We start from the raw sequence: 26,702 nt of genomic DNA on the forward strand, positions 1-26,702 counted from the left end.
TTTTTGGTTTAAATCGCTTAAATTTGTTAATTTTGGGGAATTTGGCGCCGGAATGTACGAAAGCCTATTGGTTTTTTTTAATGGTAAACTACTTTTAGTGATCATAATCACTAAGCTTTTAAAACTTTCCATTTTAACTAACAAATTGCAAAAGAACATTATTTTAGTCACTAAAATTAACTTCCACTTTTATTTCAACCACGTATAGTATTTGTTTAGAATTTTCTTAACATGTTAATAAAACACTCTTAACATGTTAATAAAACACACACCTTGCCGACGTCGTTATTCGAACCCATAAACAATAGCATAAATTTTAACATAATTGTTTAGTTGATTTTATTGTAATTTTAGTGTATTAAAGTGTAATAAAATTTTATTTATTCATTTATAAATTATTAGTTTTAGTATATATATATATATATATATATATTAAAATTTTAAGTTAAATTATATTTATAATATTAATCAATTTTTACATAAAAAATATAAAAATAAACGTATAAATATCTTAATTAATTTTATATAATCTAATAAAATAATGTTCAATAACTAAATTATATAATAAAATTAATTTAATGATTATAATTAAAATTTATAATATAAGGATTATAATTAATATAGAAAGTAAATTTATTAATTTAATTATCATCACTAACAATTTATTTTAAATTTCAAAAATTAATCATATTAATTTAATTATCACAAGATTATCATAAATTTAAAATCTCATAATTACATCAATTGTAAGCTATTACTAATAATTCAGATAAATATCAAGTCTGGTAAATATCATATCAGTTCAATAAAAAATTCAGATCATTTACAGGTTTAGTCAATTACATGTCAGGTTCATAACAGGTCAGGTTGATAACAGGTCGGGTAATACCAGTTATTTATCAGGTTAATCTCAGGTTCGAGTTCATATCAGTCGGATGCAGGTTAGGTTCAATTATCATAATATATGTTCAATTCGGGTTCAGGTCGTTCTCAGATCGGGTGCAAGTCAGGTTCTGATTCACAATTTCCAGGTCTAACTTGGGTTCAGGTCAACGTTAGTTCGAACTCGAATCATTTTTGAATCATCTCCACACGGGTCACAAACAGTTTTGACTCAAATCGGTTTCAGTCAGTTTTGCAGGTCGGATAAGCTTTTTACGACCCTAGTTAAAGTTTGATAAATTTAAAGATTATTTTGTTACAGTTTAATAAAATTTAATAATCATTTTATAATCGAGTTTGATTTGATCTTAGTTGAGTTTAGAGTGATTCGTGGGTTAGTAATTTAGGGTTGTTTGGTCAAGTTGAATGTTGGGCAGTGTCATGGGTTATGGAAAGATGGTGAATATGATGATTAGTGAAGGTCATGGTTTGGGTTAACTTAGGAGAATGGTAACGTGCTATAATGGTGAACTTTCAAGTTAGAGAGGGGCTGAGGGATGGTGAAGGAATGTGAGGTGGGTGTAGGAATGCTTTTTATGCTCAATGTTTGAGGTAGTTTCGGTGGTAAGGCTCGATAAAATGAGGGTGATGGCAGTGTGTATAAGGGATGGCCGGGTGAAGGAGAAGGGTCATGACTCGGGTAAATGAGGATTGGGGTTATTGAATGGGTGAGGATGAAGATTAGCCGAAACAATGCTGGTTGCTCTCCTTTCATTCTTCTTCTCTCTCTGTGTATTCAAAAAATGGTTGACCCGAATTTTGGATTATATATGTATGGATTTGGGACGGTTGTCGAGAAAAGTGGTGGGAGAGGAAATTTGGTGGACTGTGGACGATTATTCCTAATTTTCTCTCAACGAAATCCGGTTCTAAGACTTACTTTAAATTACTCTACCAACAACGCCACAATAGAGTCGATTGTGATCACTTTAGCCCACCACCCCCGCACACCATCTTTGAAACAACACAATCAAGCTATAGATTGGGTTTCGGTTGGGATGACTGCATTGTTTTATATAAAACCTCTTATTGTCATTATTATCGATAGCTATATGTTATAAATCATTATTTTTTTTTTATAAAATTGATATTAAAATATTTATATATTTTTTCTTTTTTCTGAATTAATTTTTTTTACAAAATTCATTCAAAGTTAATGAAAAATTTTATTTGAAAGTTTAATATTTTAGTACTTCAATCTACTTGGACGATCGTTTAATAAGATTGATTTTAGAGTTATTGATCATTTCAAAAAATTTCTTACCAACGTTCAGATTTTCGAACATACACCTCAAATCTCTTAAATTTGAGAAAATCTCTAAACCTTCCAAAAATGATAATTTTATAAGTTTTAAAATGATTTTGAAAATAACCGATAAAGTTGTGGAGTATAATGAAATAAATTCATTGATATCAAGAATGACCATAAAGATATTTGAAAACAACAATTTTTAACGACGACTAACAATGAATAAAAAACTAATTTTAATGATAATGATGGCATGAAATAAAGCTATGGAACACTAAACTATCATATCATTTGTTCTCAATAGTTTAATTGAATTTGAAATCAAAATTCAATACTAAAAGTAAATCAATCATAAAATCTAAAACTTAGTTAGATTTGAGATGATTTACCTTAATGTAAATACCAGAATTGGTATTGATATGAGATTATTATTGTTGCTACTCATTAATTAAAAGACAGCTTTTGGAATTCTCATGATATATTATCCGATCTCTCTTCCCAGGATTCATAGCTGCCAATCAAGAATCGAAACTTGTTACGTGATTGGTATTAGGGCTGTAAATGAGACGACACAGATAGTGAGCTACTCGAGATCGACTCGATCAATGCTCGATAAATATTCGGATCGAATGGACTCGACTCTAGCTCGACTCGAATTCTTAACGAGCCGAAACGAGCTACGTGATACTCGACTCGAAAAGCTCATGAGCAGCTCGAAAAATATAATATATAAGATTATATTTTAAAAAAAAATTATTAAAATATTAATATTTATGTATTGATTTTTTTAAAGAGAATACATTAAGATTTTCATGTATTTAAAGTTCAGGTTCGAGTTTGAGACTTTAATCGAGTTAAGTTTAAAAAAAAAATTTCTTCATTTCGAGCCTTTTCGAGCTGCTCACGAGCTTCAATTCAGGATTTCGAGTTCGAGTCGAGCTTGAAAATTTTAAACTCGCGAGTTTTCGACGAAATCAATTTTAGAGTTTTCGAGTCGAGTCGAGCTCAACAATACTCGAACTCGACTCGGCTAGTTTACACCCCTAATTGGTATTATGTAGTTCTTAAATTTATGCTTGGCCTCACAAATAGATACCTGACAAGCGTGCTCATGGTCCTTGGCCCCGAAGCAGAATTATCTGCAATCGTGTTGGTCGTGTTCCTAGTCGGCAACTCTGCTGTTTTTATGGAGCCGAATAATGAAGAAACCTGAAAACTACTCTTCATAGCCTCTAAAGACACCCAAAAGAAACTTCAATGAATCTAATCAGCATCAAGATCTGCTCAGCAAAATCTATGACCAAAGCTTGATGTTTATCTTCATTAGCTAATACCATATATACAAAATGATGAGAAAACTCGGTGGATTGTCTTTTAATCTTGGTCAAAGGAATCAATTCCAGAGGTACAAAGACCTGGAATTAATTCCTTCACAAGCATTCATACTTATTATTTGTATTAATTACAGAAAATCATCACCGACCTGGGGATTTTTTAACAAAGAATCATAGCATGGCTTGTAAAAAGAGAGAGAGACGAGGAGAAATATTTTAATGAAACGTTCATTTTCCTTATCTTTATTTTACATGATACGGATTCAAGAATGGAAAAAAGCAAAACACAGCTCTCAATTAACTACTAATCTCACTCTTTTCTACAATGGTAATGAAAAACCTAATTAAATAAAACCTCCAAAGATCACCAGAATTAACAAAGGTCAGAAAAGATAAGTACAAGTTATTCCACACAAAGAGGCTTAAGAAGCAGCAGCCAAAGGAGGCGGCGTTGGATGAACTCCGGGGAAAAAGCTTTGATCAGACCCATAACTCAAATTTTTGCCAACTTTATTATCATCTTCCTCGTCTTCTTCCTCGGCATCCCATAGAAATCGTGCATATGATGCTAGCACAAAACTGCAAATTTCACCAAAAAGAGGATATAGATTTATGTTAATCGTTGTGTTATTAATGATATGTAATAGAACCCATACTTTAGAATTTGGTTCCGAGGGTATTTACCAGTCATCAGGGGAAGCTTTAACAGCTCGATCAAAGTAAGTTTCAGCTCTCGGGGCATCTTTGTGAGTTTGCCAGATTAAATCGGCATAAGAAGACAGAACATTCCCATCATTTGGATTTGCCAAGATTGCTCTCCCATAATATTCCTCGGCTTTCACCAAATCCCCACAAACCTGTTTTGGATTTCATATATTAGATCAAACTCAGATACCCAAAATTCATTTTCATCAAATTTTCTTGGGAAGAAATAAGTGAATTACCTCTTTCAAGAATCTAGCGTAATTGCCGAGGAGAAGAGAATTCCCAGGATTAGCTTGGATCATTTTCTGATAATAAGAATCGGTGATGTCATTCCCGTTATTCGGATCCCAATAACCCCATTCGTTATCACCACCGTCGGATCCACCACCGCTGCCTCCTCTACCGCCACCACAGATCTTTCCTCCGCCGCTGCCTATCGCACATTCTTCCTCAACCCCAAGAGACGCCGCTCTCAACCACTCAAATCCAGCTTCCTCTTTCTCCACCTCCTCTTCTTCCTCAACACAAATCCCGTTCAAAATTCCACAACCTTTATTACCGGCTTTCATCATCGGAACTACCAGGTCCCTCAGATCCGTCTCCGATACTGCCCTCTTCATCTTCCGAGTCAAATCGTCGTTCGATCCAACGGAACAGGAAACAGTGAACGAAACGGTTCGGGTTCGGGAAATATGGTAAGGAAACTCGTGCTCCGGCGGCGGCGATGGCTCCTTAGAGTGCGGAGCCCATGAATTGAGCATCGGTGACGAAGCGCTCCTTAAAAGCATTTTTGGACTAAATTGAAATATCTCGAAAATTTAAAGGGTCGATTCTCGAAAACAAGCCAAATATGAGGGATCAAATGCTTTGGCTTCGCTGCTCTGCTGCAGTTGCAGCGTTTATAAGGGAATAAGTTGGGAATGAGAAGAGGCGGTAAAAGGTTTTTATAGGCGGACTAAGCAGATGGACGGAGGAGATCTGAACCGTTGGATCCGATACATGGTTGTGCACGTGGGATTTGCTCAGCTGGGTTATTACTTATTAAAGATCCGTTTGGTTTGCGAGAAATTATAGGGTCTATGCGAATACGCTCCATGGTTCGATTCATTAAATTGATTATAGTATGAAACATTAATTAGATAAAGTTAATTTTTATTTAATGAATTGTTATTAATTTAACAAATTCATAAGTTTTTGTTCAGCCGAATTGTCAACAAAATAGATTACGTCGAAATATATGTCTCTGTGTTAAAAAGGTGGCTAAGAACTAAGGCCATTTTTTTAAATTGTTAGGAAAGTTCTAACTTATACTAAAGTTTTAGTTTTAGGAAAGTTGGAGCAATACCTAAAAATACTCATAATATTATAAATATGACTATAAAAATAGAGATAAAAGGATGTTTGTTCTGTTAAGGCATGTCACATAATAGTTAAGTGTAATGATTCGAGGTTAGTTAAAGATAATACATGCTGAGTTATGAGGACATAAGATGATAGATTTGTAATTAAAATAATTTGCAATTTTTTTTTATCTTAATCTGAATTTTATATAGCTTTAATCTTTTGTGTTGAGGTATTATGAGATGTATTTAAATTAAATAATTAGAAGTGAGATAATGTACGTGATTAATTTAGATAATTTACGTCATGGCGAGGTTTGAGATTGTTTAAAAACATCCAAACAGGTCCTAAAGTCGGCAGAAAATAACATGGCGGCCATTTTCTCCTCATGAACTGGAGAAGAATACAAGTACACGGTTGACATTTCCATTCAGCAACCGTGGACCCACATAACGACTATCATCACGTGATCATGGGACTCCGATCACCGTTGGATCGTTACTTGCAGCACTCCAACGGTTATGCTTCAATCTCTGCACGTGAAAAACAAAAAGCCAGCAGCATTTTCCATAGGAAAGGGAAAGAGAAAGGGAAAGAGATTTTTTTTTTGGTTTCCCAACCCCCACGCCAAAAAGACCCTGACTGTTGTGGTAGAATTACGAGAGTGCCACAGATGCATCATGAGTGGCAGGCGTTGACCCAGTTGGGAACCGAAGTGCACAAATCGAATGAAATGATACGGCAGACAGAGTGGAGCCCATGAGACTGGGGCTCAACGGTGGTGAGTTATGGTTATGGTAGGCGTCGCCGTCAAGTTCAAGAGCGTCACGTCTCTGGGCTGGCGGCCTGGTCTATTCATTGGTTGAGTGAGTCTTCAGTGGACGGACCAAATTCTCCACTCACTGATTTTTACGGGTCCCCAACCAAGCCCTTCTGTCTTTACCCTAATCAATTGCCTTTCTAAGGGTAACCTCGTCCTTTCATTCTCCAATTATTCCTCGGATTTTTTATTTTTTATTTTCTTTTCAAAGTTTTACCTTTTCAATCATTATTAGTACTTGAGAGATTTTATTACTAATGTTATTTCGTTCTTCGTATATATATTTGTGGGAAGTTTTACGGTGCCACCGTATTAATATACGATTCAAAAAATATGGTGTCGAATTTATTATTATTTTTAATAAAATCGATAAAAAATTATTTAAAAAATTATTATTTTTATCAATTTTATTGTTATTATTATTTACATATATTGGTAAACGCGACAGAAAAACTCAATAAAAAAATAATATTTTATGTAGTGTTTTACCTAATATATTACCAAAACCAGCAAAGCGCCCAATAATAATAAAATTGGTAGAAATAATAATATTTCTTGTAATTTTTTATCGATTTTGTTAAAAAATTAATAACAAAATCAGTAGTACATTTCTAACCGTATATTAAAACTGTCGCTTGCGATCATTTTTTATATATTTGTATTGGCTTAGATCATGTGTAAGTTTAAGGCTTATAAATAAAGTTAAATATTTTTTTAAATCAAATAATGGATTAAATATATTATACTTGAATCAATTTTGAATTGACGAAAAATCTAATCTAACTAATGATAATCTCTAAAATAAACTAGGGTAAACAACAAAAGTCGAGTTCTATTGTGAGATAGGTGAACACAAATTTTTTAGTTGCATTTTTTCATAATCCTACACCAATTAAAACATGTTTAGTTAATTATATCTTTATGAGATTTGAGTATTGAACATGCAAAATTATATTTAATTTTTTAACTTTTTTTTTAAAAAAATTAATAAAATAATAATATTTTGATTAATAATTGAATATGGACGTATGGATTTGTATGGGTCGGGTCGGATTTTTTATCAACCCGACCTGACCCAAAATTTATGAGCACTCCATTTAAATCGATCTGAAATAATATATTTATTAAAAAATATTATTTTATTCAATAAAAATATAGATTTAATTGAAAAATATATATATAGATATATTATTGCAATTATCTCTAAATATATAGGTAAAATTATATGGATCGAGTCGGGTTTAGTATTTTTCATCCTAAATCCGAATCCAACTTGACCCAAAAACAATCTGTAAAAAATCTGACGAACTCGACCAGATCCAAACATGAATTTTTTTAAAAATTCAACCCGATCAAGTCGGAATCTGTCGGATTCGGGTCCATACCTATCCCTGTATGGACGTCATTTTAATAAAATTAGTATTTTAACAAGCACCAAAGATTATGAAGAGATGTAACAAGATATTTTTCTTGTATTGGTTGAACCATCATGGAAGTAGCCAAAACATTTGGAGAGAGACGTGAGAGTTCATTGAAACCAAGTTTGTGTGATTGAGATTCCTCGCCATCTTCACAGTTTGATTTAAACCTCATGCAGCTCTTTCAGGCTTGGAATGACCAATTATATCATCAAATATTATTGGTGTATAATTAATTATTTTTTTCTTTTGGGTTACCCTCCCTATTTCAAGGCTTTGCCTCCAGATCGACTCACGTCTCACATTTAATTTTGGTTTGTGAGTCTACATCAACAATGATTTTTTATATATATAAGGACTCGAACTCGAGAACTTACTTAAACAAAATTAAACTACTTACCACTAAAACTAACTCTGTTGACTAATTAGTTTTATTTTTATACAATATCTAAGTTATTGTCATAAATTTTTAAAATTATATTTAAACACACAACCTTCAAAAATTAATTACAAATCTAAAACTGTCGAAAACAATTTATATGATTTCATAATTTTATAAACAATCGATATTTTAAAAAATAAATTATTGAGTTTATTGATATAATTTGTGTTAAGTTAGACTATGATGAATTTGTAAAATACTTTTTCGAAAATGTTGGTCTATATTTGGACATATATATTAACATGTATAAATAGATGTTATATGTCACATCACGATATTATTACATGATATTTTAATTCTTTTAAAATATTATAAAAGAAATTAAAAATATCATGTCACAAAACTTTAGTGTTTTATATATGATAAAAATATCTTAAAAAATATTTAAACTTGAAAATTAAAATTAATTAATAAATTTAATTTAACAATTAAAAATTTTGTATCGAGACAGTAACCTTTTGTTAATATAAAAATAGTAGTGTAAACACTTAACCAGTATTAAATTCATATAAAATATTAGAGAAGTAGGAAAATGGAAATGATTTCATAATCAACCTCCTTGGGTAACCTGTTAGAATCCTCCAATAAGAAAAAAAAATGGTGAGTGGTAGGGCACATTGATACTACTTGTAGTGCCATTTTCCTTTACTTTTCGCAAATACTGTCGTTACTTGCAACAATAATTAAAGTACCAAATATTGATGTTTGTCCACAATTTGATTATTGTACAAGTGTAATGAAAGCAAATTTGTTCTTGTTTCCCCTCATTTATCTTATATTCTTTAGTTCCTGATAACGTATATAGATCTCACAATCCTTGGTTGGCGCCGCAAACATGGTCGACGCTAACCTTGGCTTTATTTTATATGTTTAAAGACTTCAAATAATGAACATCCACTAGTAATAAAAGAATTATAATAGACGTCCATATGCATTATCCTGTATCCCCGTGTCCATGACTTTCCAAATACAAAACCTAAGGTCCTAAATTACTCAATGCAGTGCTTCAATGCCTATACTCAGTCTGGTGGATGCACGGTGCGTTGAATAAACCAGCAATCAGGAGCCTCCTCACAAAGCACCGAGATTGCAATGGATAGGCCAACACACTCAATCCCAAATGCACTTATATACAGAGACAAGTAAAATCACTGAATTTCAAAGTAGATTACATTCACGATAATGTATAGGTTTTGTCCTCTTTCTTTCCCCTTACCAATGGAAATGACCCATGTATTTCGAATCTTTTTAAAGCCAATCGGTTCTTTTAAGCGCATTATTTAAGCCCTTATCTTTTCTGTATTCAATTAAACACTCGAAACTAATATTCTCTTTCATTTGGGCCGAGTCTGGAAACTAGCACATCTCTAAAATCACAGACCCAAATAAGATACAAATATGAAACTTTATTGATAAATAACAGAGTAGTTGCAGTTCATGTAAAAGGAAAAGCCTACCAGACTAGGGCTTCCTGGAAAAAAAATACCACCACCAAAAATGAAGGTTGTTATGGCAGATGAGATTTACTCATTGCCCACAGCCAAAGAAAACCCATCAATCTGAAGCCACCAAAACATACAACTGCACAAAGCAAACAGACATACAGTCACCCAAACATAGAATTCTCCAGATAACCACGGCAACAAAAACGCCTCCGGGGCTCGACAGTTACACTAGACTTTCCTGTGTCGAGAAAGCCTGCAAAAAATCGGATGGACAAGCCATCCGAAAAACAAGCCGAGGTACCCAGGAAAACACCAAGCCATAGAGTGACCAGTATCACCAGTTTGTTGGACCAAAAAACCTGTGCTGAATGATAATACTAGAAAAGGATGTCACATCTCCACAAGCTCTCTACAAGGAGCTCAACAGTCCGAGTACTGATTGAATTGCAGTGCTGGAGATTCAACCCCAAGAGGGTCTTGCCTAATCTTTTCAGGAAAGGGATGCTTTTGTTCGACACTCCGGAACAACCCGAGAAAGAAACTACTTGCAAATTTAGTTGCTCTGCACGGGACAACGCGGCAACACCAGCATCGGTGATTGTACACCTTGACACATCCAGATCACCAAGGAAGACGCAACTGTCCGCAACTGCTACCAAACTTGCATCAGTAATCCTCCTGCAACCATCGAGATTGAGCAACTCGAGGGTACCGCCATGTAGCCTGGTCAAGGCCAAAACTACTTCATCGGTCAAATTGAAGCAGTCGCTCAGATTCACCTTCACAAGTCCTGCCTCGCAAGACTCAAGAAGAGGTAGAAGACCAGCATCCGTGATGCCATAAAGCCCACTCAAATCTACATGCTGAAGCTGAGGGCACAATTTTCCCAGCATAGCCAGACTGGAAGGCCCGAAGCCTGTGCAATTCTTTACCGACAAGGATTTAAGGGAACTGCAAGGGGAGGACAAAGGAGCTTCCAAGGACACATCCTTAATTCCCATGCACTTCACTAGGACCAGAGATTTCAATCCACAGTTTGAGAGGGCACCAATAATCCCAAATTGTGTGACCATGTTGCATTCCTCCAATTGCAGGCCCTCAAGAGAACCTGCAAACTTGGCAAAAGCCGCCAATCCATGATCAGAAACAAAGCAACACCGGCGAAGGCTCATCTGCTTAAGGTTCGGGCATCCCTTTCCCATGGCTTCAAGACTCACATCTGTCACCCCCCAGCAGGAAGTAATCATCAAAGAGACCAACTTTTGCAGACCCTTAGCATTCCCCATGACCCAAAATCCCTTCTCACTCACATTTCGTAGACCACCAAGCATTAGATTTGTCACGGACTTTCCATAATGCCCGATCACAGCAAGAGAAAAATCTGTGATGTTCAACCCCTGAAGCTTCACCTTTGAAAGGATAGAATGTGCTGATAAAAACAGACTTGAAACTCCGTTATCCCCAACAAGCGGGCAATCCTTGATTGAAATGGACTGCAGCTTGAGGCAAAGCTTTCCGATAGCTTGGAGGCCCTCATTACCAATCTTTGGGCAAGATTCGATGCTCAAAGTGGTCAAATTAGGGCAGTTTTCTGCAATTGCAGTCAAACCCTTGTTTGTAATTGAAGGGCACTGGCAAAGGTCAAGCTTCTCCAACAAATGGCATTCATTAGCTATTTCAGACAAACCTTCGTCTCCAACACGCGGGACATTCCACAAAGAAAGCGCCTTCAGAGAAGGGCAACCATGGGCAATGGCAGATAGCCCGAAATTAGTTACTCCACATGAAGAGGTACTTCCCCTAATTGAAAGCTTTCCGAGACCACCATGACCGCTTGTTCCAACAGCGACTGCAGCAAGCCTCATGTCAGTTGCTTTCTTCCCTTCCAAGGATCTTGTAAGATACCCATCATCTTCATCAGATGAGATCATCTCAACATCATCAGAAACTGAAACAATATTCTCCTTGACCACCTTCGACGACTCATACTCGCTCTTTCGAATACCGGTCAAAAGCATAAGCCAGTGCTTTGAAACACAAGCGCATGAGCTCCTTTCTTTGCCCCCAGAAAGGCGTTTGAAGATCTCAAAAAGACATTCATCAGGCAGGACATTGATTGATGGTTGATTATTCGCTCAAACTCAGTTTCCCCAAAGAGAAAAGGGGTGGCATACGAGCTCTTTTACGAGAAGGGCAATAGATATCCACTTGGGAACTGATTGAGCATGATCTACCCTTTGTATAAAAGGAACCCCCAACACAGAAATCATCATCACCTGAAATTCCAATAAACAAGAACTCCAATAAGCTAAAACAACCCGAAGTATATTTCCAAACAGTGTAAGCAGAAATCAGACATATTCTCACAACAAATCTTTTTTTTTCCATCTCAAGAACAATCAATCATACAGAATTGGTAAAATTCCGTTATTTTTACAAAATTTAAAAGCGTCCATCTTTGATTCAAACACTCAAGGATCCAAATTACAATCCTCACAATTCACAACACATATTCACATAACGAATGATTCCTACATCCTTTATCTTCAATTTTTCTTGTTCAAAGCTAAAACCAGCTAAAACAAACCACACCATGGCTTAAAACGAACCTTGGGTACCAAAAAGTGATCTCCATATCTAGAAATTAAAAGCCATAAATACGAATAATAAGAAGCTTACCGGCGTAATTAACAAGAGCAGGCATGGTTGAATCCCAAATAAGAAGCCTCCAACCCCAAAACGCAACACCCAGCAAGAGAAAACGCTAGAAAAACGCAGACCAAGTTAGCCCTTGAAAGCTTGAATTGTATCAGAAGAATGAATTCTTAAACCCCGCTAAAGTAGGGCAAAAAGGAATAAGACGAAGAAGAAGATTGAAAGAGAAGTTTTTGTGTTTAGCTGAAGGGAAAAAAACAGGACACAAGTGGTATTTATTTGGTTGAAAGAAGAAGGTGTCAGTGTGAAGAAATTTCCAATTTTTTATTATTTTAATTTTATGTTTTTTTGTTTCAGATTCATTAACTGACAACCCTTGCTACATGCAATGCATCTTCCCTGGGAACTTTTCTTTTCTCGGCCAACCATACATTATAATATATTAAATTTTATATAATCTAAAATATTTTAAAGGACAAAGTTTTGTTTAATTCCTTAATTTCACTATTTCACTCACATCAATCCTAATTTTTTTTTCATCTATATCAGTTATTGAATTTTTATTTTCACTTTCGCCATTAAATTAAAAATAAATAAAAATAACTTATTTTAATTAATAAATAGATGTATTAACTAACTAAAAATTAACAAAATGACCCAATCACGAAATCTAGCTTAGTACTCTTACGATTTTCTTGTAAAGTTTATTCAACTTTTCTTGCCTTTGAAATAAAGAAATCCCCAATGTTGCCTCTTAATTAACATTAAATTGAATTTTGGACGGTGTATAAGTAATTATTTTTAGGCCTACTATGCAAGAGAAACATGCAAGATTCTAGGGTTTTCCCTTAGCATATTGATTGATGAAATAATAAAATAGGAGTTCTTTGAATCATGGTATATATTTTAAATTAATCTTTAAATTTAAAATATTTTATATTGGTTTCTAAATTATGACCATCTAAATTAGTGTTTAAATTTTAAAATGTTTTATATCAACCATCAAGTTATTAGTATCATTTTATTTTGATCATTTTGGACGGTGTATAAGTAATTATTTTTAGGCCTACTATGCAAGAGAAACATGCAAGATTCTAGGGTTTTCCCTTCTAAATTATGACCATCTAAATTAGTGTTTAAATTTTAAAATGTTTTATATCAACCATCAAGTTATTAGTATCATTTTATTTTGATCATTTCATTAACGAGTTATTAACTCTAACGATTAAAAATAATTTATTTTGAAATTTATGATAGTTGAGCCTGTGATCTAAAAAATTCATTGAACCTTCAAAAACAAATTGTCGTCCGGCTGCTCTTGCTAAAATCATTACTCTTCATTCTCCCGTCTTTAAAGATGTATTAAATTATTTCAGAACGACGCACGTTCAATTTTCAAGAACTTAAAAAATAATAGAGCTCACGAGTTTATGGATTAGTTTAGAATAAGACTATAATTTGAAGACTGATATAAAATATTTTAGTGTTTAAGAACCAATTTAAAATGAGAATATAGTTTGGGGAACTCTGTACAGTTAACTCATTGAAGATTAGGTTGGTATATTATGTGTGGTTTAAATTTACCCTAAACTAATCAACTTTTTTTCTTCTTCTGAAGGATACACTTATTAATTGGTTGGATTAATGGGAAATTACCAAAATGATTACTTTCAAAGCTGATTAAAATAGAAAGAAGGAAAAGAATTAATGAACAAGTTGGACAAGTGGGTGATTTTATTATCTTTAATTATTGTATACACTTATGACTAATAATGGGGCTGCTCTCTACGATTTGATTATGCCTTGGATAAAAGCTAATCATTCTTATCAAGTAAATTTTATTATTACCATTTACCTACTGGCGTTTGGACTTTGATTCAACTTGGTAGGTTAAACTACACCGTCCATTGAATTTTAAAACATTTTAATATAAATACAGAATTTTGGTTTTGGATCTAAGACATTGAGTTGTTAAATCGTTAACATTTTAACGAGGTGATCGTTTTTTTCCTGTTTTTTTAATAGAAAAGTATTACCTCTTTTGACCGTCTTTGTTAGTCGACTATTTCGTATCACCGATCATCATTCATGACAAGGTTACTATCAAAACATTCATATTTCATTCTTTTTTCTTACGCTCAAAATGATTTTTCACTAAACCAAATCAAAATTGATGAAAAACAATCTAAAGATTTAGTACTTTAGTGCTATGGTCTCCTATAACGATCGTTTAATGATACTAGTTTTCGAAGCATGTTGTTTGTCTTTCAAACAAACAATTCTAGACCCTTCATATAAGAGAAAGCCACCAAAACCCTTAAAAATGTTAGATTTATATATATAATTTCATGAGTTCTGAAGAAGTTTAAAAAAAAACTAAACGAATAAAGTGATCTGAAAGGATAAAGTGGTAGATGACGATTAGATGAGTTTATCAATGTTTAAATTGATCGCGAAAACATCGAAGAATAGTGATTTTTACGACAACTGAAAATAAATGAAAATTTTTGACGAAGATGGTGTAGAATAAATAAACAAAATAACTTCTACTTTAACATCAAAGCTACCACATGATTCACATCATCGCGTCGTTTCAAAATTATGGCCCAATGTTTAAATTGAACTTAAAACCAAACTTTAATGTATATATTAAATTATTTTGAAGTTTAATGTTAAAATCAATACAAACTCAGAATCCTAGTGACTAAGGTGTGTAGTTTTTATCTTAAGAATAAACTAAGAATTTTATGAGAAGATTAAGGAATTATTTTATTTAATCCTGTTTTTAGGCACTAATTGAGGCCGGTCGAGGAGACCAGGTGAATTTAACAATGGCTAATTGAATTAATCAAAAAAATGATTTATCAAAAACTATTGTTCATCAACCACTTGACAAAATTGAAGCCCATGTCTCATGAATTAACTGTATTCTACACATACATACATCATACACGGATCTATATGTTCACATAAAAACAAACTATTACGTAATAATTTTTTTATCCATATTTTCACTGTCATTTTTTTTTATAATTTATTATTCAACTTATTAATGTGTCATTATCGAAAAGAGACTAAGATATTAATTCTACATTGAAGAGGAGAAAAGTTGTAGATTTAAAAACAGTGATGATATATATTTTATTATAAAATATTTTTTGAGAAGAGAAAATAATTTTATGATAATGATATTACAAAATCAGTAACAATGTTGAAGTTCTGCTTAAGCTGCCACAAAATTGGACAACATCGATCAATGAATTTAGGCCCAGTCTTTGAGCTGAATTTAATCGACGGTCCAAATTGTCGAACATTGAACTCACCCAAGAATGATAGAAGAATAATAATATACAAAATTAAGAAGCAAATGGTTGAAGAGGGGGGCCATTCAGAGAAAAATGCTAGTGCTTTTGGGTTCTCATGTCTTAGACAAAATGAAAAGTATGTACATTGAATTTGAATACCCTTTTCCTTTAATTTAATATCATCTCTATGTCGGTCCAACCTATGGCCGGAATGTCAATTTTAAAGACATTTCTTGAAATAAGTCAAAATCATTTAATTAAAATATAAATAATCAATTATGTTTTGCAAATTAAGTAATAAAGTATTATATTTAAATAAAATTTCATTTAAATTTCGTAAATTAAATAAATAATACTAAAAATATATTTTATTTATAAATTTAATTTGATTCAATTCTATATATAATCATAAACATTATATAAGTTTTTTTAAAAAAAAGGAAAAGTTTTCTTTTTATGGACTTACAAAGTACAAAAAGGCAACGGCAGTACTCAATTTTCCTCGTTTTTTTCTATGAGCATATAGATGGATAAACACGGCGGCAGTTGGTGATATGGATGACGGCTGACGCGTCTGTTAATTTATTGGGTAAAGTATACTAGGGGTTCATGTATTATATTCAAACGATCTTTTTGCCTATTAACTTTTCAAATATTATAAAATACTCATTAAATGTTATCACATTATTACAAAATAATCATTAAATTCTACCAAATTATTACAAAATAGTCATTATAATTATTAAGCTAATACAAAACACTCCTAAAATTTATCATTCTTTTATATTATACAATGATAATTTTGTAACCTCAATAAATTTATTAACTAAAAAATTATTTCAATATGATTTAATGATCTTCACCGTGGGTATATGTTACAAGCCCAAATTCCAACACTGCTAATCCAATCGGCCAACCTATGTGAACAGTTGATTTTGGACAGAAATCAAAGGATGGAGAGAGATGCATGAATGGCCCTGCAGTTGAAGTAAAAGAAATAAAAATGCATTGAATTTGAATACAATTTTGGGGGCATGCATCTGTGGACATGCATATTGTTTATCTTAATTACTCTTCCACTTTACTAGGTATAAAGATGTTGGCAAATCGCATTTCTCAAACATACTGATGACTAAAAAAAACACATGAATGCATTATGGTCAAATGAACCTGTTGAAGACACACCTATGCAATCAATCTAAATTTAAAATAAATAATAACATACTATTACAAAGATTTAAAAAATATATTTTATCAGTTAAGAAATTGTTTAAATACCCTTTTTATACTTTCAATAATATGAGGCAGCTCTTTGTTCTTATTGGGGTGTGCCCATAAATGCATGCTGACGCATCAAAAGAGTCCAAGGGCCCTGCCCTTTCAACATTTATCTGTGTTCCAACAGCTATTTTAGGAATGCAACATTGCATACTGGCGCAACAAAATACCAAACACGGCTCCAAATGTATCATCACCATTCATTAATATAATTTCAATTGAAAAAAAAGAATTCATAGCTCTGACTGGCTGCATCGATCGAAGATCAACTCGACAACTGTAATATATTCGCTTCTTGTGGTACCCCTAATTACCTCGTTTGAATATGAGAGATGCCAGATTAGCCCTCCACCCAATAATCAACGAAGACTGTGCTTGCGTTTTAGGAAGAAGGGAAGCTAGTCCCGGCCGCATGCTGTAACCTGGCACAATTGGATGCTTCACATTCGTCTCTGCCATCCTGGAAAAGGTTCAACAAGCACATTACCAAATCACGAAAGCATTGCTTAATTCAAAGTATGCACTCTTCCAACGACGACTCACTAAACAAACACGTGTGCAGACTAGGAAAGGAACCAAGGCATAGAAGTATGAAAGTGTATCATCACGCACATTGTACATCAATAATACAAACTAGTGTGACAGAAGGAAAGGAAACAAAGTATAGAAGTATGAAAAGTTCCTAAATCTTTAAATGAGAATAAAGAAATGAAGAGATTGTAGAACTCAAATCAAAGACTTCAACAACTTATAATTTTATGACATGAAAGCAGGTCATGGGGACAGAAAACTAAAGATGATAACCGTCTAGAAGTTGCAATTAACCCTAAAGATTTCAAAAAAGTTTGATGAGTTTTTATTGCAGTCAATAATGTGTAAAAGTATAAAATCAGTCACCATGATAGGCAAACTAGTGCAAGGAGCTAAATCTATATGCAGTAAAGATTACTGCAAAAATTTTGTGCTTTAAAAGAGTAAGCATGACAGGAAAATATCAGTTAGAGAAACAGGTCCTTATTAGCCCAAATCATAATGCTACCAATTCTCTAAGCATCAATAATCTCTGGTACAATCAAAGATTCAGTATGATTAAAGATGACACTTGAAACCTCTCTAAATGTAAAAGAATTAAGAAAGGCAGAACTTTTTTTCTCTGTTGTCTTCTTAGAATGTCAACACCCCACAGTCGACTTAACGAGAAGCTAAAGGGCTTTAAATCAACTAACCAGTGTAAAGATAAAGGTAGTGAACCCTACCTTCTTCAAAAAAAAAAGCATCAGTTCCCTTAGGTGTGCTTAAAACAAGGAAATAATATGTACTTAGCACAGTACTCGGGGAATATTTAGGACAGGATGGTCAAGGAAATGCATGCCGCTCAGAGCGCAAAAGATTAGAAGAAGAATTTTGTAGTAAAAACATTCCCTTGCACAAGCATGTACCGATACTTAATTAAGGATTATGAAATCATATTTAAAGAAAAAAATCATAACAAACTATAGGTAATATATTAGCCTAAATTTCCAAAAACAAGTAAATTATGCGTATCTACAGAATAGTTGCCATTAACGAGTCCAAACTAAGCTGCCGATAAATTCATACCGGAAATAAGCTAACAAAAACAAACAAAAGATAAAGCAACCGTACAAGAGAGAGAGACATACGTGGGAGGCACCGTGCCTTCAGAAGCAAATGTGGAAATGCCTTGTCGTTGCTTGTGTTTAGGGTTGGAAGTGCATAGTACATATACACGTCCGCGGCGCTTAACGGTTCTGCAGAACTCGCACATCTTCTTCACAGATGCTCGCACCTTCATACTTAACACTGCCTAATCCAAATATCATCAAACAAGCCAAATCATATATAACAATAGCATAATCACAAAGGAATAACTATAAGTAAGAAATGAATCAATGAAGTGGAGATTAGCATAAAAGTATACTATGAGTTACTTTTTCACAAATCAAACAAAAATGAAGAACCCTTGACAAGATAAATCAAACAAAAATGTAACAGAGTGATGCAGAGAGCAGGTAACACAAACCGAGCAATAACTCAAAATCCCATGGCTCAAGTAGAAACCAATCTTCAAATTAAGTTTGGGTTTCAGAAATTACCTAATCTAGTTTCTTGATCTGCCCGAAACTTGAAAAAACCAGAGAGCGGTGGTGAGAGGCTTGTCTAGCGGCGGTGACGTGTGAAGAAAGACGAGACTTGTGGTGGGCCGGGAAGTTTTAAAGTAAACTTTGCTTCCAACCTGAGCAGCATTGGGTTCGAATCCTGCGTTTAAAAATAGAGGTAATTGGGTCCAAATGTCTGGCCTGCAATGAGTATTTATATTCGATATGTATTAGGGTCAGATTTGAGACATGGGAGTTGAGTCGATCGAAAATCCAACTCACTCAACATGTAACAGTGATTTTTTTAAAATTTAATTTTACTAAAAAATTAATTGAGATGTTGGTCCTGAATTACTTAATACCGATTATTTTTATTTTGAGTTCTCATTATGGATTATCATTCAGTCTTTGCAAAACTTTTGTTTTCAACTTTCTCATTACGATTTTTTTTAGATATAAATATATAGTATTATATTTTTCTTTTTTGAAAGAATTTTTCGTTAAATATCTTTGCTTTTCGTATATTTAGAATTCCCCTCAAAGTGGTTATATCTTCTTATATTTAAAATTTTCCGGATATTATCAACAATAAATTGGTTTAGTAGGATGAGACACTAAGTTCCTTAAGCAACGTCAGTGGTTTGAATCATGACGTTTTTGAATAGAGCAAATTGGGTTGAGATTGTCTCCCTCGTCTCTGTAGTACCTGATCTAGATTAGTCGGTCAATAAATATTAGTGATTAATTTAAAAAAAATTATCCTGATATTATTTTTTCTCACCTCTTAATTCTTTCATAATGTATATCCTGATGCATTAATGATATTTACATATTGACAGAAGATATAACCGTAAATAACTATAAAAATTATTCATGTATCTCCCTAAATATTTTGTCCCCTAAACAAGCAATTTTTTTTAATAAAAATGTTTATTACAATTATTATTAAATTGTTAAATTAATATTTATTATATAATTATTACATGTATAATGAATATGCAACTACTTTAAAAAATAATCTAACAAATAAAGAAAATACATCTCTCCTTTTCCAAAGGAATAAAACCCATAATATAATTTGATTTTGAAAAAACCCGACGGATATTCTCGGCCTCTCCCTCCGAATATTCTTCCCCTTTCCGTTATATTCCCCACATTTTACCTCCTCCAACTCCTCCTTCCCTCCCGTTTCTCTCATTTTCCCTCACTCTCTCTTTCATTTTCTTACCATCCAATCACTAATTTTAAGATTGAAAGCTTAGATTTATTGCCATGAAATTTGGAAAGAGCCTCAGCAACCAAATCGAGGAGACGTTGCCTGACTGGCGGGACAAGTTCCTTTCTTATAAGGAGCTTAAGAAGAAACTGAAGCTTATTGAGCCTAAGTCCAATGAGAGGCCAAATAAACGGCTTAGATTGGATAAAAATTATGTCGATATTGTCGGTACCGGAGATAAAGTCGGCGAAGGCTACGGTATGTCGAAGGAGGAGTCCGATTTCATTGAGCTTTTGGAAGAGGAGCTCGAGAAATTCAACGCTTTTTTCATGGAGAAAGAGGAAGAATATATCATTAGATTGAAGGTAATTCTAACGCTGATTTGATTTCGATATGTTTTTATAACCGGGGGAGGGGGATTTACTTCTTGTTTCTAGTTTATTTCTCCAGTTTTCCCCGTAAACAAACATGATGTGAAATTAACTAACAGGAACTGGAACGCTGTCGTATACTTTAAATCAATATATCAAATTATTTTGGGTTGGGTTGCAGGAATTACAAGACAGTGTGACAAAGGCAAATGATTCCAATGAAGAAATGATAAAGATTAGGAAGGAGATAGTGGACTTCCATGGCGAGATGGTTTTGTTGGAGAATTATAGTGCCCTTAACTACACAGGTATTTCAACTTTCTTTTTTATTTAATCAACTCTTTTGTTTGTTTACTCAAAGATATTGATTGCCACTTGCTTTCTTTTAACGCTTTACATAGTTGATACCACTATTGTAGCTGGCTGCATAATCATTTAATCATGTATTTATTGCTTGTTTGAATCATTTTTTGCATCGTAATTGTGATTAAGCTATCATAAATCATAATCGCATAAAATTATTAGATATTATTCCAACTTGCAATCCATGCAGAAGAACCTGTAATTGCTAAAGAATTTAAGGTCCATTTATCTGGAATTACTTTATTCGTTCTATCTATTGATTTTTGCGTGTTCCTTCTGGCATCAACACTATCATTCTGCCGTTAACAACTTATCCACATACATTCTTTGATTCTTCAAAGTTAAATATTCTACTCTTAAATGGCCACCTTTCAATTTGTTCAAGAGCATTTCCTTGGGCATATGCAGCGGCCATTATATATATTACTTTTAAATATCCAATGGGTTAAAGTAGTGTGATCTAAATTCTTTTTGACCGGGTTCTTTATGGTTAGAAAACTCACTTAAAATAAAGATTAAAATGGGGCTCTGTGGGGGAGGAGAATTCAATCCATGCAATTTTTTTCTCTTTATGTGTTAATGAAAAATAGAAGACTTATTTTGAGTAGATTTGTAAAGTTCTTTTTAAATTAAAAATTCATCCCAATAAATAGATATTTTGGATTAAGATTTAGATGTAAATTGATTCAATCTTAAATCACATGCAAATTTTCTTGTATTTTTTCAACATAAATGAATCTTCTTCTTTTATACGTGTATTTTTTTTAAAAAAAAATCTCCACGTTAAATTTTTATACATGAGAGAGCCTTTTACCCTTTAAAATTTGTTTATATAAATTATTTATTGATTGGAATATATCATTAACACTCAGAGATTGAGTTATTCAGGGTATGAGAGAGTCTTTTGCCCATCAATTTTTCAATCTAATGGTAATTTTAATCATTATAAATTTAAATATTTATCGAATTAAACCTAGTGTCATTTAAATTTGGATTAAATTCTTCTAAAGTCTATTAACATTAAAATTAAATGATTTAACTCCTTTTATTGTGTGACCCGTCTCTGTTAACACTGAATGGTGGTGTGAACAGGAATGGTGAAAATATTGAAGAAGTATGAAAAAAGAACTGGTGCTTTAATCCGGTTGCCTTTCATTCAAAGGATATTGCAACAGCCGTTCTACACGACCGACTTAGTGTACAAGCTGGTTAAGGAATGTGAGGCGATTCTTGAGCATCTCTTCCCCAAGAATGAAAAACCTTCAACCGAAGCAGTGAGTTCGACATCTAGGACTGAAGATTTGGTGAGAATGCCCAAGGAGATACAGCACACGGAGAGCCTATACATGAAAAGCACTGTATCAGCATTGCGGGTGTTGAAGGAAATTCGGAGTGGAAGCTCCACCGTTAGCGTTTTCTCATTGCCTCCCCTGCAAATAACTGGACTGGACGACACATGGAACAAGATCTATGTTCTTGAACAAGCTGCCAAATGTCAGTATTAGGATAACTCTATGACTTTGCTCCTCTTCTTTAGTTTGCTGTAGACTGTAATTAGTTCAACTTTTGTTATCTTAAATTTTATCCCTATGATATTCCAAGATGTACACCTTTAAGTAAAGGTACATATAGATATAAAATTATGAGTATTAAGATCAATTACGAGATAAGAAATTATGATTACAAGAAAGGGAAGAAAAAGAAATGGGAACTTTATAGCGAACATGGAAGCTCTCGAGGCGCACGTTAGCTGGCCTAATGTGTTCTCCAATCTCCTCCTTCGATTCTAATTTCTCGTTGGGCTCTTTCTTTTTTGCGTTGTTGCTGGTTTTATTTTGATTTTTGCATGGATTCGAAGGCTCTTAAACTAGATTGGAGGAAGCTTTTTGTGGGGACGGAGGAGTAGTCCCTGGATTTCTTTCCCCCTGAGGTCCTGGATGGTACCACTACTGTTAAACCGCCTTTGACGGTGTTTGAGGAGGGTATTGCCGAATGGAACTCTGCGATTGTTGGCCAATTTATTGGTGCTGCTCCAAATTTTGAATCGATGCAATGGATTATTAACTCGCTCTGGGGGAAATCTTCGCCAGTAAAGGTAAGCTTAGCTGGTTCGAATCTTTATGTTTTCTCATTCATGAACGTTTATGTTAGGGACTGGGTGCTTGAGAATGGACCTTGGCATGTCCAGAATAAACCTCTGGTGCTGAGGAAATGGGAACCTTGTATGCAAAAACTTGATTTTGATCCCTCTGTTATGCCTGTTTGGTTCCATCTTTATAACGTCCCGTTGGAATTATACTCTAGGAAAGGTCTCAGTTACATTTCCAGTGCTTTAGGGAATCCACTGTATATGGATTCCATTACTGTTTCTAGGGAGAGACTGGAATATGCGAAGGTGTGTGTGGAGATCAATGCGGGGTCCGGGATTCCTGAAGAGGTAAATGTTGCCCTTAAGAATGGATCCTTGGCTACTATAAAGGTCTTTGTTCCGTGGTTACCAAAATCTTGCTCCTGTTGTAGAACTTTTGGGCACTTGGCAAATAGGTGTGTTGTGTCTCAGAAGGTGAAGCACGAGGTTAAAGTTTGGAGGGAAAAGGGCATCAGCTCCTCCGAGCTCTGTGATAAGGGAAAGATGGATTCAATTGTTATTCAGAGTTCATCTCCTGTGCTTTCCGATTTGCCTTTGGGCTCCTCAGGTAATGTTAGCTCTGCTCTTGGTGCTGGCGTTTCAAACCATGAGTTGTTGGTTGGTAATGTTATGGAAACCAATGTTTCAGCCTTACAAGAGTTGCCTGCTATTTCTCACCTTGTAGTTGTTGATGGCAGTATTGGGGTGGATGATTCTAATAAGGTGGAGTCTGCTTCTGTAGTGTGCAAGGAGGATCCAAAAATTGCATATGAGGGAGAATGTGTGGTGGCTGGTTCTGTTGGCCTTGATCACACTCTTCGCTCCTCCTTAGTTGAGGAAGTGGCTCTTAAGGTATTACAGGAGGATACATGTTCTGTGGGGGATTTCCCTACTTTAAAAGATTCTATGGCTTCAAATAAGAAGGCTAGAGGGAGGAAGAAAGGTAATACTGGTTCTTCTAGTAAATTTGAATCGCTAGCTGAGGGAGGTGTGCTTGATGGTCCGAGGAAGGCTCGGGTGGCCTCCTTAGGAATTGCTGCTTTGCTTAACAAAATCAAGTCTAAAAAGAGGGATCTTGTGGATAAAGCAAAAATTAGTGGTAATGTGGGGACTGGAAGTGGTGTAGGTCCTGCTGCAAACTGATGATAGTGAGTTTTTGGAATGTAAGAGGGATTAATAACCCTCTTAAGCAACATAAGGTGTTTAAAAGGCTAGTGGATTTGGGAGTTGATGTCGTTTGTCTCTTGGAAACCCGTATTAGAAGAATTAATTCTATGAAGTTTTACTCAGCTTACGCTGATGATTGGTATTTGGCAGGTAATTCTGATTTTGCGGAGGGGGGCAGAATTTGGATTCTATGGAGGAAACAGTGGTCCTTCTCTATTTTGAGTGCTAGTGATCAGTCTCTCTCCATTGCTGGCAATATTAATGGTTGTAGGACACTGATTACTGTTGTTTATGGCAGTAATAGTGGGATTGGCAGGAGAGGTTTATGGGATCATTTGAGGAGTTTGGAAAGCTTAGTTGGTTCTTCCCCCTGGGTGGTTGGAGGGGATTTTAATGTTGTTCTTAGTGTGGATGAGAGCTCTGATTTTGAGTCCTTGGGTGTGCACAGCTCCTCTGATATGGAAGATTTTCAAGACTATTTAGGAGATTTGGACCTGTTGGACCATCCTTTCCTTGGTCCCACTTTCACTTGGTCTAATAGGCAAGATGAGGGTTTTCTTGCTCGCAAGCTTGACAGGATTTTGGTTAATCCTGAATGACTAACTGCTCATCCCGATTCTTTTGCTGAATTCAAGGCACAGGGTGCTTCAGATCATTGCCTTGGTATGATCTGGACACAGAAGGATGCTTTGGCTAGGAGGCCTAAGCCTTTCAAGTTTTTTAACTGCTGGACTTCAAATGTTGGTTTTATGGGAGTTTTTAAGCTTTCTTGGTTGGAGCAGTGCGCGGGCAATCCTATGCAAAGGTTGTTTTCTAAATTGAAAAGACTTAAGCCTAGATTGAAGGAGCTAAATAAGGAGCATTTCTCTGACATTTCCAGTAGGGTGCTTAATAAAAGAGCAGAACTGGAGAGGATTCAACTGCTTAATCTCAGCTGCACTGATCAAAGAAGTATTGAGGAAGAGAGAAATATTCATGCTGAGCTAGTTTATTTGGAGATTGCTGAGTCTGAATTTTATAGGCAAATTGCAAAGGTGCACTGGTTAAGAGAGGGGGATCTTAACACTAAATTTTTCCATCAAAAGGTTGAGTCTAACAAGAAGAGGAATACTATCAAGGTTTTATTGTCTGGAAGTGGTCAGTATCTGGATTCATTTGATGATATAGCGAATGAGTTAGTGAACTTCTTCACTAACCTTATTGGGACTACTGATCCAATGGTAGAAAATTTTCCTATGGAGTGGCTCAAGGACTTATTGAACTACTCTCTGCCAGAAGGTGCTGGTGATATGCTCATCAAGGAGGTGGATGACAAGGAAATAAAAGAGACTTTGTTTAGGCAAGGTAATGGCAAGAGCCCTGGACCTGATGGTTTCTCCTCTTGGTTCTTTAAAGCAGCTTGGGATGTGGTTGGAAATGATTTTTTAGCTGCAGTAAGGTATTTCTTCCACTCTTCATCTCTGCTGCCAGCTTTCAATGCTACCTCTATTATATTAGTCCCTAAGTCTTTGAATGCTTGCATGGCAAAGGATTTTAGGCCAATTTCTTGCTGCTCTGTGGTATACAAAACAATTACTAGGATTATCACTACTAGGTTGGCTCTTATCTTTCCTAGTATGATTTCCCCTAGTCAATCTGCTTTTGTTAAAGGTAGGAATATTGTTGACAATACCTTGCTAGCCCAGGAGATAGTTAAAGGCTATTCTAGGAAAAGTCTCTCCCCTAGATGTGCCATAAAGATTAACTTACAGAAAGCATTTGATTCTGTAAATTGGGAGTTCCTAATGACTGTGCTTGAGGCTATGGGCATACCTGGGCAGTTTTGTGGTTGGATAAAAGCTCGTGTCACTACTCCTCAGTTTTTTGTCTCTTTAAATGGTAGTTTAGTGGGATTCTTTAAGGGTGCTAGAGGAGTTAGACAAGGGGATCCTCTATCCCCTTATCTTTTTGTACTGGTTATGAATGTCTTCTCCTCTTTACTGGATGTTGCTGCCAAAAGAGGTGTCTTTAAATACCACCCTAAGTGCAAGATGATCTCCCTCACACACCTTTGCTTTGCTGATGACTTGCTGGTTTTTTGCCATAGATCTTTTGATTCTGTGATGGGCGTTCTTAGTACATTAGAGACTTTCTACAAGCTTTCTGGCCTTAGACTCAATGCTATGAAAACTGAGCTTTATGCTTGTGGTGTATCTGACCTTGCCCTTGGGTAAATCAAGGCTGGAACAGGCTTTAGAGTTGGTAATCTCCCTGTTAGGTACCTTGGTGTACCCTTGGTTACCAGGAAGCTTACTAGTAAAGATTGTACTACTTTGGTAACTAAAATTAAGGAAAAATTGAGTAAATGGGCCAATAAGAGGCTGAGCTTTGGGGGTAGATTGCAGCTCATTAAATCTGTTCTATTTA

At 34.6% G+C, this 26,702-nt stretch overlaps 3 protein-coding genes and 1 pseudogene across 3 annotated transcripts; 1 reads left to right on the forward strand and 3 right to left on the reverse strand.

Moving 5' to 3' along the window:
• Positions 1–3,795: 3,795 nt before the first annotated feature.
• On the reverse strand, positions 3,796–5,153 carry LOC120192201. The gene is made up of 3 exons (XM_039195024.1): positions 4,470–5,153; positions 4,210–4,382; positions 3,796–4,104 (listed from the first exon to the last, which is right to left on the reverse strand). Exons 1-3 carry the CDS (start codon positions 5,016–5,018, stop codon positions 3,948–3,950), a joined length of 879 nt encoding a protein of 292 aa, XP_039050955.1. The 5' UTR covers positions 5,019–5,153; the 3' UTR covers positions 3,796–3,947.
• Positions 5,154–9,637: 4,484 nt separating this feature from the next.
• Positions 9,638–12,606, reverse strand: LOC120192250 (annotated as a pseudogene).
• A 4,353-nt stretch (positions 12,607–16,959) lies between these two features.
• LOC120192205 lies at positions 16,960–26,612 on the reverse strand. The gene is made up of 3 exons (XM_039195028.1): positions 26,608–26,612; positions 18,596–18,759; positions 16,960–17,394 (listed from the first exon to the last, which is right to left on the reverse strand). Exons 2-3 carry the CDS (start codon positions 18,745–18,747, stop codon positions 17,241–17,243), a joined length of 306 nt encoding a protein of 101 aa, XP_039050959.1. The 5' UTR covers positions 18,748–18,759; positions 26,608–26,612; the 3' UTR covers positions 16,960–17,240.
• Positions 20,204–22,521, forward strand: LOC120192204 (SPX domain-containing protein 1-like). Its single transcript, XM_039195027.1, has 3 exons — positions 20,204–20,632; positions 20,820–20,946; positions 22,094–22,521. The coding sequence occupies exons 1-3, from the start codon at positions 20,324–20,326 to the stop codon at positions 22,504–22,506; spliced, it is 849 nt and encodes a 282-aa protein (XP_039050958.1). The 5' UTR covers positions 20,204–20,323; the 3' UTR covers positions 22,507–22,521.
• Positions 26,613–26,702: the final 90 nt, after the last annotated feature.

The sequence above is a fragment of the Hibiscus syriacus genome, unplaced genomic scaffold, assembly GCF_006381635.1.
Source record: "Hibiscus syriacus cultivar Baekdansim isolate YM2019G1 unplaced genomic scaffold, ASM638163v2 tig00116973_pilon, whole genome shotgun sequence".
In the NCBI taxonomy this organism is placed as follows: Eukaryota; Viridiplantae; Streptophyta; class Magnoliopsida; order Malvales; family Malvaceae; genus Hibiscus; species Hibiscus syriacus.